The sequence below is a fragment of the Phoenix dactylifera genome, chromosome 7 (genome assembly GCF_051530095.1).
Source record: "Phoenix dactylifera cultivar Ajwa chromosome 7, Ajwa_hap1_PhDact_Kaust_v1.1, whole genome shotgun sequence".
Taxonomy (NCBI): Eukaryota; Viridiplantae; Streptophyta; class Magnoliopsida; order Arecales; family Arecaceae; genus Phoenix; species Phoenix dactylifera.
The window spans coordinates 29,800,094-29,818,852 of NC_143196.1; the positions used below are offsets into that span (position 1 = coordinate 29,800,094).

General features: G+C 38.1%; 2 protein-coding genes across 3 annotated transcripts; both read right to left on the bottom strand.

Moving 5' to 3' along the window:
- Window positions 1-1,634: 1,634 nt before the first annotated feature.
- Window positions 1,635-7,304, bottom strand: LOC103720221 (transcription factor BHLH062-like). 2 transcript variants are annotated; one of them, XM_017845957.5, is made up of 5 exons: window positions 7,071-7,304; window positions 6,306-6,412; window positions 3,779-3,897; window positions 3,046-3,173; window positions 1,635-2,312 (listed from the first exon to the last, which is right to left on the bottom strand). In XM_017845957.5, exons 2-5 carry the CDS (start codon window positions 6,371-6,373, stop codon window positions 1,857-1,859), a joined length of 771 nt encoding a protein of 256 aa, XP_017701446.2. In that variant the 5' UTR covers window positions 6,374-6,412; window positions 7,071-7,304; the 3' UTR covers window positions 1,635-1,856. The 2 variants fall into 2 exon arrangements, with proteins under 2 accessions (XP_017701446.2, XP_008808049.2); XM_008809827.6 differs by having other exon boundaries at window positions 6,306-6,389; window positions 7,071-7,250.
- An 8,053-nt stretch (window positions 7,305-15,357) lies between these two features.
- LOC103720220 (transcription factor TCP15) lies at window positions 15,358-17,687 on the bottom strand. The gene has a single exon (XM_008809826.6). It carries the CDS (start codon window positions 16,778-16,780, stop codon window positions 15,671-15,673), a length of 1,110 nt encoding a protein of 369 aa, XP_008808048.3. The 5' UTR covers window positions 16,781-17,687; the 3' UTR covers window positions 15,358-15,670.
- Window positions 17,688-18,759: the final 1,072 nt, after the last annotated feature.

An 18,759-nucleotide genomic window follows, 5' to 3' on the forward strand; every position in this document is an offset into this window, starting at 1 on the left:
AACTAACGTTGCACATCACTACTGGAAACTTACGACACGTTCCATTATTAAATTAGTGAAACCATCCTAGTGCTTGGTGGCATTTAAGATTCATCTTGCCATTCTTTCATCATTGACCTAGGATGCATGCCTACCAATAAAAAATATAATCAGCCAGATGGGTAGTTGAATTGTCTCCGCAATTATCTTAAGAAATTAACCTCATATATCAGATGCGTTCATACATCATCCCTCCCATTGCTAATAGTTCTCTTGCTCCCATGAAATACCTACTATGATCAAGTCCATTACCCACTAGTATTTAGTCGGCAGTATTTTTGTCCCTTTCCAAACTTTTTTTTTTTTTTGGATACATCGGCGACCCACGCCACACGGGCGTGAGTGCACCCAGACTTATCCGTCGACAAGAGGAGTTGACGAAGGATGGAAGGAACAACCACAAGATTTTTTGAAAAGAATTCTTTCAAATGATGCGCAGCAAAGAAAGCAATTCAGTTAGTAGCACTACTTACTTCTCGAAGAACGTGAGTGACTCAGAAAGCGGCAAGCCCTACGGGAAGTCCTTCCAAATATTTAGAAGCAGCACCCTCCGGAAACATAAGATCACTCTAAAGCGTCAGTTTGCAACACGAAGCAGCGAAAGTTCTCGAAAATGAAATGGTTCGGTTAACTTTCAAGTATACTAAAGGAGTTACAGGTGTTTTGCCACTCAAGAATAAATTAACCAAAAAAATAGGATGCATGCATACGAGGAAGATCTAGGGAGGTCCCGTAAGACACAAGTAACAGAGACTCGAATCTTGACCAGTGGATTTAGCAAGAGAGGGATCAAACATGGAAATCACTATCATAAAGGTTACAATAACATCAGAACTATCCTAACCTTGGGAGAAGCCATTTTGAACGATTCTAACACTGGGTTTGGCCTTTTGCTCATAAAACCAATCTCAGATAGAAGTAGAAAGATCTAATGGTTCTGCTCTGATAATACGCCTTCTTCTATCTTGTCCTGACTCTTCCCGGTTCTCAATCCGTTGCCTGTCTCAGTAATTTTGATTCACAGGTGGCCCAAGTCCTTTTTTGTTATTTTTTTATTCACAGGTGGCCCAAGTCTTTATTAAAGTTGGTCCCTTCTGCTCCCTTGACCACCACGCAACAACCTCGCAATCCGAGTCCAAAAAAGAGGCTGGAGAGATTCTTCTCTTCTTTTTAATACTTTTCAATGCTCTTCAAGCTTATCCATCCCGGCATGAACTACCGAGTGTCGGTCCCGGAGGGGAATCCCGTGTCCTAATGCCTTGCCACACGTCTCGCCATAAATCCCTACCTGACCACCTTGACAAGGGTTCAGAACTAGTCAGGGCCTGCTATGTCTCCCAGTTTTTTTAAAAAAATAAAAGGCAACTGAAGCCTGCCACCACCCCGGATTCAGTCCGACCATCACCAAGAACAGATAAAAAGATTGTAAAAAGAATGCAACAAGAACTGCATGCAGACATGCATGACACGTATTACAGAGAACGTAATGTTAAAAGGCAAAAAAAAAAGAGTTCGTGGTCCTAGCAAAGCAACTGAAGCCTGCACACACCAGTATTCACTCCTACCATCGCCAAGAACAGATAAAGACTGTAAAATGAATGACAAAAGAACTGCATGCAGACATCCCCGAATTCAAATTTCAAAATCTTATGACAAAGATACATTGATCCAGCTACATGCATATGATTATAAATCCCTTCTCATTAACTCGATGCATTTTATCATCATCATCATCATCAATGGTGATGCTACATGTTCCAATGACTAATGCTCTCAATACTGAGATATCTGAGAGTCAGGGTGTTCATGTATATCTCTCAGATGGATCCATCCGCTTTATCTGTGCCTTCTTCCCTACTATTCAATATGGTGGTGGTGGTGGTGGTGGTGGTGGTGGTGCTGTTGTGCAGTGCTTCATGTGCTGCTCTTTGATGCCTCGAAAGAAGCTCTAATGGCCAGGAGTCTGACGGTGTGGGATATCTGGCATGCGGCCTCCTCACATGGGAAGGGGGTTTCGAAGTTGGTATATTTCCAGTGTCTGAGGACGGATGCAGATCTTGGTGGAGGGGGGTGACATAGAGGGGTCCGACAGGTGGCTGCTGCACTGGCAGAACTGCACTTGTGGGTTGTGGTAGAGTGGGAGGAGCCACCTCTGCTCCATTATGCCACACAGTATTGGTGTGCATCCTCTCATGTAGCTCATTTCGCAGTCTCGCTATCTCAGCTCCAAGGACAGCATTCTCATCTATAAGCTCATTCTTTTCCACAGCAACCTAGTCACAGTTTCAGACCAATTCTGTTGTTAAACGTGAAGTACAAGTAAATCACTTTGACTAATAATTTTCCAAAGTTTATCCTGATGCTGGTTCCAATTTACTTGGAATATCACATCATATACACATCAACTACTCTTAAATCTAGATCAACCTACTGGCTTCATGATCCAAGATCAAGACTCCATCATGAAGGATTCCGAAAAAGCTTAATCTTCAGACAGAAAAATTATCAAAAAAAGCAATCAGGAACTGAAGTATAAAGGTATCAGCTTGGAGTATTGGTTGATATTTGTATTACTACTAATTGGTTTTGATAAAATTGCTCTTCATTGTTCAAAAATGGTAGGAAGATGAACACAAGTAACATATTTGCAATTTTGTGGTTCAAAAAAGTAGGAAGAAGACCACAAATCGCACATATGGAAAACTAAGATAGGTTTCTGACAAGCAGAAATTAAGCTTTAATGAGCAAAATCAAGTTCACCAATAATCAAATAATTAATAACAGAGATGTTGAAGTCTGAACAAATTGGTTTTGAAATATAGTTGTTTTTTATTACATCGTCCTCCAAATACGGACAAGACTCAATTTAAGAATTTATTGAAGCATCTTCTTTATATTTTCTCTTCTTCCAAATGGGAATAATATTTTCCAAAAGATGAAGGACAGCGACAATTAGAAACCAGATTTAATTATAATTACTTAAGACTTTATGTTTGAGAAACTTACATAGCAAGATTCAGACACCAAGGCAGCATTTTCCTTCCTGAGAGATCCTACCCGTGCAATAAGATCCTGCAGCAACCGAGTGGCATCACCTAATATAGAGGCCTTGCCATTATTCTGCTTAGCTGGTTCTGTATATAAACACATTACGTCGAAACAAAATTATAAAAGATCTTCATATTTCAAGAACAACAACATATGTATTAAAATTGTTCAGAGAATGTGAAATGGACAACCTATAGAAAAGAGTTATCACAACTATGATTCTGCTTATCAGATGTTACATTAGGTGGTCCACATCCAAGGAGTAGTTCCACTGCAATACCAGAAGTTGATGCAGACTATCTTTCTTTAATGGAAGCCTCTAGCACTTCGAATGGGCAGAAATATGATGATGCTGGAAGAGTAGCATCAAATGAACCCATACCAGCCTATCTCAATTTGTTTTCCCAATGATGAACCATTTGCGTCTAAACACCCAGGAAAATCAGCAAGACAGAATTAAAACAAGAAACAATCTTCCACTTTGGACCATAATCAGTTTATAGAAAAGAATAGAAGAACAAAGGAAGCGTTGTCCTATTTCTTCAGCAGAAAACGTTTTATTCTAACTCTTCCTTTCAACAGAATAACAGTAATTTAAATTAGTTGAAAAAAGTCAGAACACATATGAGCTACAACGACAATGCCATCTGAACATTTTTGGAAAAAAAGAAAGATAACAGGGGGGAATTACCAAGAGCATGGCCCAGCTCCGAAAAGAGCTCATTTAAATGATCACGTTTCAGCTTTTCTCTCTTAGCTTTGTGTTCTTTCTTTGGGACTTTTCCCGTGTTCTTTTTGTTGGGGACTAACCTGCACCAGGAAAATTCTCAGAAATCCAAGCAAAGAAAGCAGAAGCAACAACCAGATAACAGAGCAAACATAGAACCAATTGCATATCAAGAATTAGGATAGTGATGATTAAGCAAAAACACCAAGAAATCCGCAGCACTATGACTGGAGTGGAAGAATAACACAAGGTTATGGGGTTAAACTTTATGCAAATGTCTCATGGAGGATTTGCAGCATAGTTTAAGAAACTAAATACTAAATACATGCTAGAAAACAGAAGGCATAAACAGGCACTGGGAGTACAATATCTAAAATGAAGCTTCTTCTGTTAGGCTCTGGGTTTGTTCAGCAAGGAGTATCCAACAGACAATAATTCAAATACTAGCCTTTTCAAATCAAGGCCGAAGAACAATGTAGCAAGCAAAAAGAAAAAAATTATGAAATATAGTGTACATAGTACATACTATAGCAACAGAAACAAAAATATTTTTACAACTACTATCTCTTAATAAGCACAATTATCCCCTAGTCACGGTCCAAAGAACAGAAGAATTAAAACTCCATACTAGGGGGATTGATAATGCAGCTTGGTAGATGCAAAATCCAACATATCTTGTGGCCCAATATAGCAAGTAACAATTCCAGCTAGGAATATGAGCCCTAACTCAAGTGAAAAAAATATATAGTTGCATGACTTATAAGATAATAACAAACATTATGCTTTAACTTGTCTACTGTGAAGTGAACTAATCACGTGCCTATCCCTTTGGTGGACGTCTTGGAGTTGACAATGAACCCAAGTCCCAACATGGATAACTTTATTCATGCATCCTATAAGGATATATGGATGCATGGATGCAAAAAAATGATTTCCCTTTTTAGCAGAAAAGACTCTGATTTATGAAGGACAACTTTTTGTTATGTTACCTAACATTTTCTTTTCTACTTGGAGCTATGTATAACATTTTCAAAAGCCTACCCCTCAAGCCCTTTTCTTTCCTAATTTTTCTTTCGACCAATTTTTCCTACAATTGGGCTCAAAATTTGGAGCAAGTAAATACTGGGTACTTTGTCTATATGGAAATTTTGGATCAGACATTTCCAAATTGAGTATGCCAGCAGCTCATAAATTCCTATACCACAAAAACTCAATAAGTTAGGTGGTTCTCAACCTGAACATGGCAAAATTACTTAACAAGGCACTATTCTCAGATATGCAATACAAACTTGCCTCATGCATCCATATAGCAAGTAACGATTCCAGCAAGGAATATAAGCCCTAACTTAGGTGAAACATGGATAGTTGCATCGGTTAAGAGATCATCACAAACATGATTTTACCTTGTCTAATGTGATTTGAGCTAATCACTGGCCTATCTCTTTGGTGGATGTATATGAGCGGGCAATGACTCTCAAGTCCCAGCATGCATAACTTTATTCATGCATCCTATAAGGATATATGGATGCACAGATGCAATAAATGATTTCCCTTTTTACCAGTAAAGATTCTGATTTATAAAGGACAAATTTTTGTTGGTGATTTGTTACTTCACATTTTCCTTTTCTTTTCTATATACAACTACGTATAACATTTTCAAAAACCTTATTCCTCAAGCCCCATTCTTTTCTAATTTTTCTTTTAGACCAATGTTCTGATTTATCACTTTCCTTTTGATATCTGACTACATAAAATATGTATAGTTGGGCTTAAATTTAGTGGCAAGTAAATTCTGGGATTTTTGTTTATAAGGAAGTTTTGGATCAGATGCTTCTGAATTGAGTACCAGAGCTGCTCATAAAATCCTATACCACAACAACTCACTAAGTAAGGTGTTTCTGAATCTGAGCTTGGCAAAATTACTTCACATAGCACTATTCCCAGATATGCAATACAAACTTGCCTCCTCACGTCCCCGTATATCTTTCCAACAATGCCCAAGACAAGTTAAAGCCCAATAACTGCAGTAGGCCAACTGAGCGAAATCTAAAGCGAATAAAAAAGAGAAATGAACATTGATAAGATTTTGCATAGCTGTGACAATAACCAAACATGCAACATAAAGAACAGGACAAGTTTCACCAGACCAAATTATTTAAGATATAAGACTGCCCCATTGCATAACCAGTGCCAGGAAAAAAGAATCACAAACTTGATCAGCTGAAGGGGGAAGGGTGAAAATAATGAATGCCAAGAGACTATAAATGCAAAGCTTACAACTCACCGATCCAAGTAAGCTAGAGCTCATTCTAATGGACCGAGAAGATATATAAAATGGACAAAATGCAGGCATAAGCAACAATATCTACACATTTGAAACTAAATGGTCATAAAATGTATAGATGTTTTCTAGTTTCATCTACCACATGTAAATCCATTCCAAGGATGAAAACTCTGTAAAACTAACTGGGGACAACCAATAAATACCAACCTGCCAACTGGTTGCTCAGTTATAACATTTTCCTCATTTGTCATCGATGAGAGGGGCTCTGTAACCATATCAAACTTACAGAACCTGCATAAAATTATGCCATCGACCTAATAAGATCAGATGCCAATAAATTCAAGCTTCAGAGTATACCCACAGGATAAAACCTAAGCCACATTTTTTTGTAAATTTCAACCAGATCTAATCAAATGTAATCACTAAGCTAACAATTTGGGACAACATAATGTAAAAACCAACCATGAAGACTAACTTTTTTCATAAAGGTTCCATTTTTCCGCACAATATGTCTAAAATGATTCAAAATAATTTTTTTAACCAAGAAGGGCGAATTCAAAACTTTATATTCGTTTTCTTGCCACATATGACAATAATAGAATAAGAAAACAAATGGGTAGACAACCAGATATTATCTGTTTTGAGTAACGATATTACTGTTGCTAAATAAAATCAAGAAACACATAATTGATTAAGCCAAAACTTGAATATGAACGGCGGAAAAAAAAAAAAAGGTTGATAGAATCAAACAGCGAAGACTCAACTCTCGACACCTATAACTCTAATCTAAACACACACACACAAAAAAAAATCATACTTTTGGGGGAAAATTAAATTTTCTCAAACCCTAATCAAGAAAACAAGACCGCAAATCGAACAACAAAACCAAAACCACAGATCAAGAAGGATTTTTTTAGAAAAAGGGGAAAAAAAGAGCTAAGATTGCAGAGGAATAGGATCAGAAGCAAATACCTGAAGCCTTGAGCTGATTTGGGGATCGTGGGAGAGAATGAGAAAGAGAGAATTTTCCCAATTCTATAGTTAATTTTTCCTCGTTTTTAATGATTTTTCAGTGGGGAAGCGGTATTGGCTGGATTTCTGGGGAGAATAGGAATTGGAATCGGGAGCGTGGTGGGAACGCTGCACGCGGTAGCGGGTGGCGAGTACTATTGGGGCGGGTATCATAGAACGTAATATCGGGCACGTGTTTTTTTTTTTTTTTTTTTGCCATATTAAAGAGTAAACCTAAGAGTTTTTTTTTTTTTTTTTTGCTATTCTATTTTTTTATCCTCTTTTTTTGTATGTGTATCCACACCATCCAACACCGTTAAAAAATTGATGGTTTCAAATTAAAATAACTAAAATACTTTTAATAGGTGAATGTGCAAAAAAAATATTTATAAGGCGATCTCATGATAGAGGATAAAAAAGTAATTTCAAATTTTTATTTTATTTTTAATTAAAATAAATATCGTTTTTATTAACGGTATTAGAAGAACCGATATATTAGGAACATTTATGCAAAAACAGTATTTTATGAGGGTACAGAATTAAATATAAATTTTAAGAGGATATTCACGTAAAATTGAATTTTAGAAGAGTATTCATACAAAAAATCTAAAATTAAATAAAGATAAGAAATTACTAAGAAAGTCCATCAGTCCATACCACACATCATGAGAGACTATCCATGAAGAATAATTGGCTATGACACCTTTCTTCCTCGTCAAACTTCTCATTTTTATCCTCTTTCTCATCAAACCATCTCTCATATTCATAAAATTTTTTTCTCCTCCCAAGTTTATTTCTCCCTTCCATTTGAGAATTAGATATTGATTTACCTAAAAATGTGTATTGGAACACTAGATTACTATTTTGCTAGGTATGTATCACCTAACTATGCAGTGCATACTGGTGAATATCATGTTCTGGAAACTATGTATCGATTTACATGAGGTATGATTAGGTTACTGTTGGATATATCAAAAAAGCTCACAGTGTATATCAGAAAGCCGACAAATGTGTATACTTGACCGTGTAGTGTGTATTGGTGAGCATTATATCATAAAAATTATGCATCGATTTATTTTGAGATTTGTATTATAATTTGAATGACCATATTGCTAGGTGTGTGTTAATTAGCCATATACTATTGTAATGTGAATATCTATTATAAAAACTATATAACGATTTACCTACATGTACATATTCGGTTGCTACTTGGTGTGTATGAAAGAAGTTTTACAATATGTATCGGAAAGTCAATGAGTGTATAGTATTTGATGAGGAAGAAAGAAGATACGACCATTTTATTTATTTATTTATTTCATATAGTCTCTATAAATGCATGATTTTTTTAATTATAAAATTGATCGATTTTATTAATAGGACTATCTTTTGACTTTTGGTTTCCTCTTTGAGAGAAATATGGGAGAAAGTGCGGTAAAACAAAATCTCGTCATATATGGTCTGCTATGATATCCACCCCTTATGATTTTGTATGGCATTATCAGCTTAAACCCTCACAGCGTGTGCTTTCACGTGGATTTCGGCCCCCACCTCAAGTGCATTTACGACTCTCTCCCTTGCCATCACCCCTCTCTCCGTCTCTCTCATCTGGATGCACTATTCCACATCATAACCATTCATGTGAATATGGTATCCCTCTCAATGTTGTTCTCACTATAAAAAAGCGCGCTTGCCCTCTCTCTCATGCATCATATCGATTCATACATATGTAGTGTTACTCCCGAGAAAATGTTTCATTCGTAAATGCAACCAAGCTAACTTGAGCTAGATGAGACTCCTTCATATACTATATCACTCCTAAAAGAAGAAATGCTTTGTATTGAACCAAATCAAATAGCAGAATGTGGTCAAAGCTAGAATTCCAATCCCATTTCAATCTTTATATTGAACCAAATGTTGTGCAAGAGACACATGGATGAAGCATAATGGATGAAGTCTAGAAATTCTAAAACCATGTACATGAACTATATGGTTATATCTTTGAAAAGATCCATACTTCCCTATTAAACCACCAAGGCCAACCATTTTTTGATTTCATCATCAACCTCTAGCAAAATGCCAATTATTGAATGAAAGTTTTAAAAAGTCAGAAGATCATAAATACAATACTTTTAGAAAACAAGAAATCCTAAAAAGCATTGGCAATCAAAGAACTCAAGGACAAGTTTCATGCAACAAAAGCATATGGGTAACGAACCAATCATTTTAGATCAGCACAATCCAAAAAATCCATATACCTAGCCCATATATTAGTCTAAATCAAGAAGTCAAAGTCTAGTCAGATAGTATTTATAGATAGTTAATTGCTGGTCGTTAAGGATTAAATACTTGTTTTGTTACATAAATGTAATTATAGAGTTTGTAGTCTTTCACTAGTGATGGTTTATAGATGACTCTATGGGAGTTTATAATGTAATTGTTACTAGTCTTGTAGAAAAGTTACAATACATTACTAGAAAGAGATATCAAGAATCATCTAGTATCTCTAGAAAGGCATGTGGTATGGAAATTAAGAAATGCAATGACGAAAGTGTTTGAAAGCTTCAGCTTTTACTTCTTCAACAATTGATAATGGGATGTTTGACTATGGTTCCTAGTGCAATTTCTTACTATCACCATATTGCTAGAGCCCATCATATTCCAAATGCAATCAACACTACATTTAACCCAACCAAAAGGAGAGGCATCCCAAAGATCATTTGAGCTGAGAATAATAGATGAGCATGCTATTAAAGTTAATCCATAGGGAATAGAGGCTTCTCATTTGAATGTGAGAAATTACCCTATTCACAACTTGAAGTGTGGAGAGGTTGACATCATTAAAGATCTTCAATTGTCTAGCCTTCGAAATATGCCATAAAGCAGTAGCAGTACATATGAATAACCATGTAAGAATCATAATAATATGTGTTTTCTCTCATATGCATTGTACATGCCCAGCACCAATATAATATAAAAAGTGCTCGAGTTTTCTAGCTTCATCCATTCTAAGCTTGCCATTCCAATTTGTAGTCTTCATTTCTTTCTTCACAAATTTACTTATTTTTCAAAATTTATCTAATATTAACCACTATCTTTAGAAATCTTAAAATTTTAATTTTCTTATCAACTCTTTTTTATATTTTATATAAAAGAATGATCGCAATTTTGTTTTAAATTCTACTAGCCTACGAATAATCTCCCTTGATAAGCACTCTCTCCCCCTCATGGATCGGATCAACATTGATATGTTTTACACTTTTATTTTTGATAATTTCGGATACCTCATAGTTAATGTTTTTAGATTTCTTTTTGCCTTCGGAGAAGTAAGAGAATTTGTTATTCTACTATCTATTTACTCTAATCATTTGTATAATTTTTTTAAAAAATTTGTAATTTTTACTAGTTCCAATATGTGTAGATTTGAATCATAATAAAATCCATTCATATGAATTATTGGTGATTGTATCAGTACAATCACAACCATATGAAAAATTATATTCCACATTGTTTATGTAAAACAAAAAGAAAATAGTGGTAAATCATGTTAATAATTATCCATCAAATACATATTTGAATGAGAATGTATTGTGCGTAATGAGATCATGGATATCAATGGAATTGGGTATGTACATCAACTATGCCACATGCTAGCATATAGGAAAGTGTAGTTACAATAGGCTTTCGAATTAATTAAGGGTGCTAAGAGACTTAGTTGGTAAAGTTTTTGGTCTTTGATACTAACATTTTTGGGTCTGAATCTTGTCGTCAGTTTTGGCCAGGATTTATCCCATCCTAGTTCACAGAAAAAAAAAATCCAATAGAATTTATCTTTTATAACCCCTCCACCAATGTATAAACCAACAACATTTGCACACATAAAGATTAATTTCACTATATACAAGGAGTTGTTGTGTGCTAGGTAATGTGCTCGCCTCTTCTTTTAATTCTTCATGAGAACCCCTTTCTTCTAGATTACTCTTTTTAGTTTGAAAAATGGCTTCTCTTAAAGTATAACTAAACAAGATACCCTTCTAATTGAATAACACAAGCCAATTCATAGGTCTATATCAAATATGGATTGTTCACCTAATTCATTTAAATTTCAGCATGCCATATAATGGAAACATGTGCCACATTACTCATGCATAAATATTAAAAGAAGGAAAGTGGATAATGTACTTATAACCATCCATCAAAAAACTTCCATATGTTGGACATATCACAAGTGGTGCAATCATAGCAATCCATAAATTCAGTTATATGCATCACATGTGGGAAAGGGTAGTTAAATATTAAACCATAGTCTATCACAAATCTCAAGATATTATATTACATTTAGTTCAAAAGCTATCAACCTAAAAGGATTCCTTTAAGAATTACACTCTACCGGTCTCTGTCCTCCTAGCATGAAGAATCTATATTTACAACCGCAAGTAGATAGAAGGATAAGTTATGTCAATGGAATGTAACTTTTTTCATTCAAGCAATGTGGAGGGGAACATGTACAATCCCATAAGAAAGGAGGATTAAGAAAGTGTATTATAGCTCGGCAATTGCAGTCATAGACCAAAAAGATAAGCAAATCGTTAAATTATCAAAGATATTAGTTATTCACAAATGTTTCAATAACTAAATGACCAAATGAAAAATTTTAATAACAAACAATCATATAATATATAACATAATTTTCTGAGGAAAAAATGTAACATAACTAATTAGTATATTCCCATCACCAAATCTCCAATGAAGTTCGAAATTATAGTGATTGTCACAACCTAAATCCACTCCAAATTTGGATGGAAAAGATGGAGGGTAGATGACTTACAATATAGAACAATGGAGTTCCCATCACCTATCATATTGCTTGGACAGCTTATTGTACAAAGCACATCAAACAATGAAATGAATTCTAATACAATGAGGATTTACGATATAGAGTTATTGACTGGCAAGTGAGAACTTATAAAACCAGCCCCAAGTAGTTGGAGCAAGGCTTGAAGGCAGAAAGTTATGGTTACCAAGCTTGTCATTGTGCTATCTGTTGGCGTAATACTTATTGCAAAAAGTTTCCTTCCAAGTGGTTCCATCCCTGAATTAAAGGACCTTATTCACATAGATGTACAACATTTTAAAGCTTCAAAATTGTTTTCTTCTTTGCTCTTCACCTGAGCACCATCATGCATAATCCCATGATCTTCAGTCTTCTCAGGCATTTTCGTTTTTCTTTTTTCAATAGGCAAGATGAGTTTATGTGATCCTACCATTTTATTGTTCCAAGAAACAAGAAGAAAAAGAAGAAGAAGAAGGTTGAAGTCCATGTATGCGGAGCTTGTCAAAACCTCCTAAACTTTCACACCAACTAAAAACAAAAGCAAAAATGAAAGAAAATAAAAACAAGGTTGGAGTCCATGTAGGCGGAGCTTGTCAAAACCTCCTACACTGACATGATGGATTTCTCAAAAAAAAAAAGAGAAAGAAAACGAAGAAAGGAACGAGAGAATCCTTCTTTAGCCTCTTAGCTAGAGACAAAAGCCATAGTTGAGAATCTCTAATAGTTTTCTCCTTTTTTTTTTTGTATGTTAATTGGAAGGCCACCTGTTCAACAGCTTTATGATCTACGTAGAAAGTAATTCTTAATAAATCGTTTCAAGTTACACCCAAAATGCATCAAAGTTGATAGAGTACTGGAAATTGACTCCCATGTAAATGGTCGAGTGCTGACGAATCAAGAGATGGGCAAAGGAGGATGATGGGAGACCAAATGGTCCATGCAGGAGTATCTAGTCAAGCTTCTTCAATAATGATGCAAATCATGAATTCTACCACATTTAGGATTTTTAGAGCATTTATTTTACAATTTGACTATTTTTTAGGGGCATGGATAGAGTAATTCATGTCTTTGAGGCAGGCTCTGATTCTGAAGTTTACCAAGTTCCACAATTTCCTTTTTGTGCTAGTCGTTTAATTTCAAATTTGAGTTTAAATTTGCAGAATATGAGATTAAAGTGAATGAGAATCAGTTTTTAGGAAAGATTTTTACAGTTTTCAGGGATTAAATTAAAAAAAAACTATATCAGATAATTTTGTTTCCAAGGTGTTTGACAAGTGCCAGCATTATTTTAGTAGCTCTATACATAGTGCAAATCATACATACAAATCAATTAATCATGTATTCTTTGTCTTACAAGTTATTTGTCGTGCAATATGAAATCCATAAATCAAATGGCGATCCCTTCTTCTTTGCATTTTGGAAACAAGAATATTTTGTTCATATATCTTGTTTTGGTGCATGATGCATTAGCATTTGGGCTGACTATTTTGTCTGTGTGCACCAGTGGGGAGAGGGATAGGGGGAGAGTTGCTTTAGGAAAACTTGTAGCTATGACAGAGTCGCCACTAAATGTGGAGATGAAAAACCGTAGAATGCCAATGTAAAGGAGCCCCTTAGACAATGATATATGAAGCTTCAAACTTTTCTCTCTCTTTTTCCTTAAAAACAGTGAATAATTTGGTCAAAGTATTGCTCTATGCTACAATAAGCACATATATATAGATGTTGCCATGGTTTCTAAGAGAGTGTTGTTACTGTACCTCGATGCAAGAGGAGCAAACTAATTTTGCCTTGATGAAAGATAAGCATCTCAAATATAATAATCAAGGCACTTGCCTAATTGGGCATCATATACTCCTTGCAGGTGCTTTTGGGGTTAGTCTCTCTTAGAGGACAAGAGTCTCTAAAACTCAAAGCTAGCGCATGCCTGTTTTCTCAAGAAACAATATTTTTATAACTTTATACTACCCTCTCAGGTGAGCAGGAATTACATGGATTTCATAACCCAATATACTAGTTTCCATCATGATCCCATCGCACATAAATAATGCAGCAATCTCGGGAAAAAGAATTACAACCACAGGTGAAGAAAGCTTGAAAGACTGAAACGAAACTTTCTTTTAAAAAGGAAAAATCAGATGATGATGAAAACTTGAAATAAACTTTTCCAGAAAAGGGATTATAAACATTACAAGCATGCCATAAAAAAATAATATACGCTTCACAGTAAAGTGCTGACATGTTAGAGACTTCATGAACATGCGTAAAGAGATAAAAGACAGGACCTTCAGAAACTATTTATCTTAGTGATATAAATGCATTCCTTGCATAAAATAAATAATTATTCTAAATATATAAAAAAACCAGCACAAAATTAATCAGTAGTAGCCGATCGATATATAGTCGTGTAAATCCATCATGCCCAAGTATAATATCCTAAAATCTAAAATATATTTTATCAAAAAAAAAAAAAGCTGCTGTTTTCCTTACAAAGCTAACAACAAAACTAAGCAGTTACCAGAAAAAAACAAAAGAAATAAGCAATGTCCTAGCTCTTAGAAGTAATGGCAAGGCGGGCCTAAAGATGCTTCCAGTTAAATCTGCTCAGAACTCTCTCTCTCTCTCTCTCTCTCTCTCTCTCTCTCTAGAATTGGTGACTGTAACTCCTGAAAGTGGTCCAGTTTTCTTTCTTATCATTGTTGGAAGAGGGAGTGTCAAGAGAGGAGAGCTTAAAAGAGAGACCGAAAGGATAAGACCGCTTATGTGGTTAGGGTTACTCAATGCAACCCATCACAGCTCAACATGTGACAGCTCTAATATGGAACAGAACAACAACCGACAGCTACACCATTGTATTATACCCATTTGGGCTTTTTCCATGCTCTCTTGTTCACATTCAGCTTTCACACCCTGGAACCACTACACCAACGCACAACTCGAATAAAGAAGGCACCCTTTGTGCCAAGAACTTCTCTCCCCCCACCTTCAATGCTATTTTAATGACTATTAAAACACTCATACCTAGTAGGTATGAGTATTAACAGATAAGAAGTATAAACAAAAGACTTTCTTATGTGTCTTACTTCTAGAAAGAACCATAGAAGCCCATTCTAGGAGAACGAAATCATTGATCGGATGATGCTATGAGCTAAAATTTTAAGTTACTCACTATTGGACTCAATGGGTCTTGTAGTCTTCATTGGCTAGGAACTTCAGGTTTCTTCTATTCTGAGTGCTGTCATCACTCGTTGCTGTTCTCTATCTCTATCTTCCGTTGAACTGAATGGCCTCTCTCTCACTCATAAAAGCGTCTGGATGCATTGCAAGTATATTATGGTTGGTTGAAGATTCATGAACATAATACTCCCAACCATGGAAATGGGAATGGAGAAACGAGGAACAATGATATGCTGAGAATATGATAATTGTGTGACAGCACTGAATTTGTTGAACCAAAGACTCACCACCATAGTTCAAAAAAAAAAGAAAAAAAGAACTCATCAGTACTCACTCACTCTTCTCCTCCCTCACTGAAACCCTAGCTGAGAGTCTCACTCACAAACAAAAAAGAATGGCTTGCATGATGTATTGCGAGCATGTTTTATACTTCAGAAATATGAGATTCAAAGATGATAGAAAAATGATAGGATTAAAGAAGAAGAAGAAGAAGAAGAAAAGAGAAAGAGGGAGAGCAACATCATCGCATGCATGGACGCGAGACCAACCGAACCTACGAGTCGCTCGTGCTCATCGTGTCGTGCCGGTCCCCCCCGCCATGGGCTTGCTGGGACCCGGTCGGCATCGGCTCGGAAGAACTGTGTGGCCGGTACGCGTTGAGGGCCGCGAGGATTCCCATGTGCCCCTCGCCGGAGCCTCCGCTGCCGCCGGAGCCGAGGCCTAGCTGCTGGCTCGGCAATAGAGCCATGGGGGTAGGGAAATTCATGAAATGTAGCCCACTAGACATGGAGCCTCGGAACATGGCGGCGCTGCCCATCTGTGGGAACGTCCATAACGACTCGCCACTTGGTATACTTTGGCTGCTAGGGTTTGTCACCATCCACAAGGGTCCCGGCATCTGGCCGTGGCTTGCCTGGCCGTAGCCCGCCATCTGGTGTTGCAGCGGCTGCTGCTGCTGCTGCTGCTGCTGCTGCTGCTGCAAGTGATGATGATGGAGCTCCTGCTCCCACCGGCGCTTCCGCATGTTGCTGCCGAGGTCGGCGTCCGATGATGGGTCGGCCGCGATGCAACTGCCTGAGTTGAAATTGAGGAGCAAGGATGACGAGGACGATGACGGGCCCTCCGAGAGGAAGCTGGAGCCGCCAATCCTGAGGGGAGGGGCGGCGAGGGCAGAGGGAGAGCTGAAGTAGTTGGCGGCGCGGAGGTGGGACGGGGCGGAGACACTGGACCCGGAGCTGCGGAGGGAGATGTTGAGGGAGGTGAAGTTGGCGGGAATGGTGCCCGTGCCGGTGGCGGCGATCACGGCAGGCTCGGCCTGCTGGAGGAGCCACTCGATCGTCTCTCCGTCGGACTTGTGGCCCAGCTCGCGGGTAAGCTGGAAGACCCGTGCAGCGCAGAGGGCCGGCATGCGGATGCGGCGACCCCGGCCGTCGACCTTCGTGTGGCGGTCCTTGGTGGAGCTCCGCTTGGGGGCTGGCTTTCGTGGGGGGTCGACGGCGAGCTCGTGGCCACCACCACCGCTGCCGCCGGCGGCAGTGGAGGGGCCGGAGGAGATGGCAAGGGACGGGTAGCCGGAGCTGGAGCAGGAGTCTTCTTCCTTCTTCTCAAGGAGCTGGAGGGGGAAGTTGGGCCTTCTGGATCCTCCAGCGGCGTCGCCCTCCATATTGGATCAAACCATGATAATGGTTTCTGATTTGATGGGTGTGGGGAAGGGGAGGATAGGAGATAAGATTAAGTTCTTAAGGAGCTTGCAGGGGACCCAATTCAAGTACTTACGTTGTAGAGAGAGAAGGGAAGGATAGGCAATCCAACTAGCTCGTTGGTGGAGTTTGTAGGATGATACACCTAAAATTCCAATTTTCATGAATTTATGGAGATGGAGGGATCAGAGAGGGGGGAGAGAGAGAGAAAGAGAGAGATGAGACCATTTTATGGAGTTTGGGTAGGACATCTAATTCAATCTCTTTTTTCTGTGTGTGTGTGTGGATATGATCAGGAAGGGGGGCGGAGAGATCAAACTATGGTATGGGGAAAATCGATCAAACAAGTAGAGAAAGAAGAATCTGTCAATACAAACAAGTAGAATCAAGCTATTCCACCCAAGCGTGTGATCTGTGTAGAGAGGGAAAAATAGATCGATTGGTGGGGGGAGGGGGGCGAGAGGGAGAGAGCAGAGAGAGAGAGCCTGAAGGACACCCAAGTTCAAGTTTTTGACGTGCGGAGAAAGAAGGATGATTAATTGATAGTAGATGAAGAGAGAGATAGAGAGAGAGCCAACTATTCTGGGGAGATTGTAGGACACCCAGTTCAAATTTAAGCCAGTACAGATAGAATAAGGAATAGATAGAGAAGAGAGTTAACAGCTCCGTTCTTTACATGCTTCTAAAGAGAGAAGGAGAAGGGGCTTGAGAGGATAAGGGAGGAGAAGGAAAACTTTAAGCAACAAATACAATGAGTGGAAATTATATGGTGGCATGGAAAGCAATGGTTTTGGGGGAAATGTTCGCTTTACCAAGCTTTTTTTTGTTTTCCCCTCCTTCCCTCCTCTTTTCTTTCAGGTCTTTCTCTTTTTCCTCTCTTTTTTTTTTTTTCCGCAATCCTTTTACTGTGGCGGGGCAGTCACTTGGCTCAGACTCCACGTGCGGTGCTCTTTATCATTCAATCCATAAAGACAGTAGTGGCCGTGGTGGGCCCCTTTACCAAGTCAAAAAAACGAGAGACTGCAAAGAAAAGATAATTTGGTGGGTCCCCCTCCATATCAGTAATCATTCTGCTGCCTTCTCCCCGTTAGCCTTTGCCTTTGCCTTTGCCTTTGTTTTCCTAACCATGGCCGGGGATCCCAGGATGAGATCCTTCCAAACTCCCCTTGGCTGGGATTGTGGTTCCTAAGCCTCTTTTAGCTAAGGCTCAAGTAGTGCGTGGGGTCAATATATAAGAACTCCATGCGAACGGGAGGAGGATAACTCTGGATGGAGTCAATTGTAAATGCTTGTAGTGGCAAGTGGAATGATATTACATGGACTCTAATTGCTCAAAAAGATACTACATGGACCCTAGGGTCACATTGTCATAAGATCTCAGACCTTAAATTTTATTGGTTAACGTCCTATATATATATATATATATATATAAGACCCATGTTTGACAAATTAAGTTGCCAAAACCATGAGCTACAAGACTACTTCAGAACCATCCAACTTTTTGATGTGTTAAATCTTGGCTTCCTCCTCCTATCCTTGTATTCCTTGTAGTGCTCTCTTTTTGGGTTTGGCCATCGTCTTGATGGTTATGTGCTGCGGCCATTGGCTTAGATGTAGCGGGAGCTGTTCTACCATTGGAGAGAGGTGGGAGAATAGATGGAAGGAATGCCCGCCTTTTCTTTTTGTGACGCTTGCTGTTTTCTAATTAATGAATTGTGGTCCACTTTCTGCAGGAAGGCTTTCTTCCAATACATCTGTAGCCCTTCAACCATATGAATTAGAACATGTCACCCCAAGGTTTTTTCTTTTTTTGGTGCCAAATTGGAGAGGGGTTACGGAAACATAAATGTTGGTCATCAAATGGGACTATTATGGTGATAAATGAAATTCAATAACATGTCTCCTACCACGTCCAATAATCCATGTCCAAACTGTGCACTGT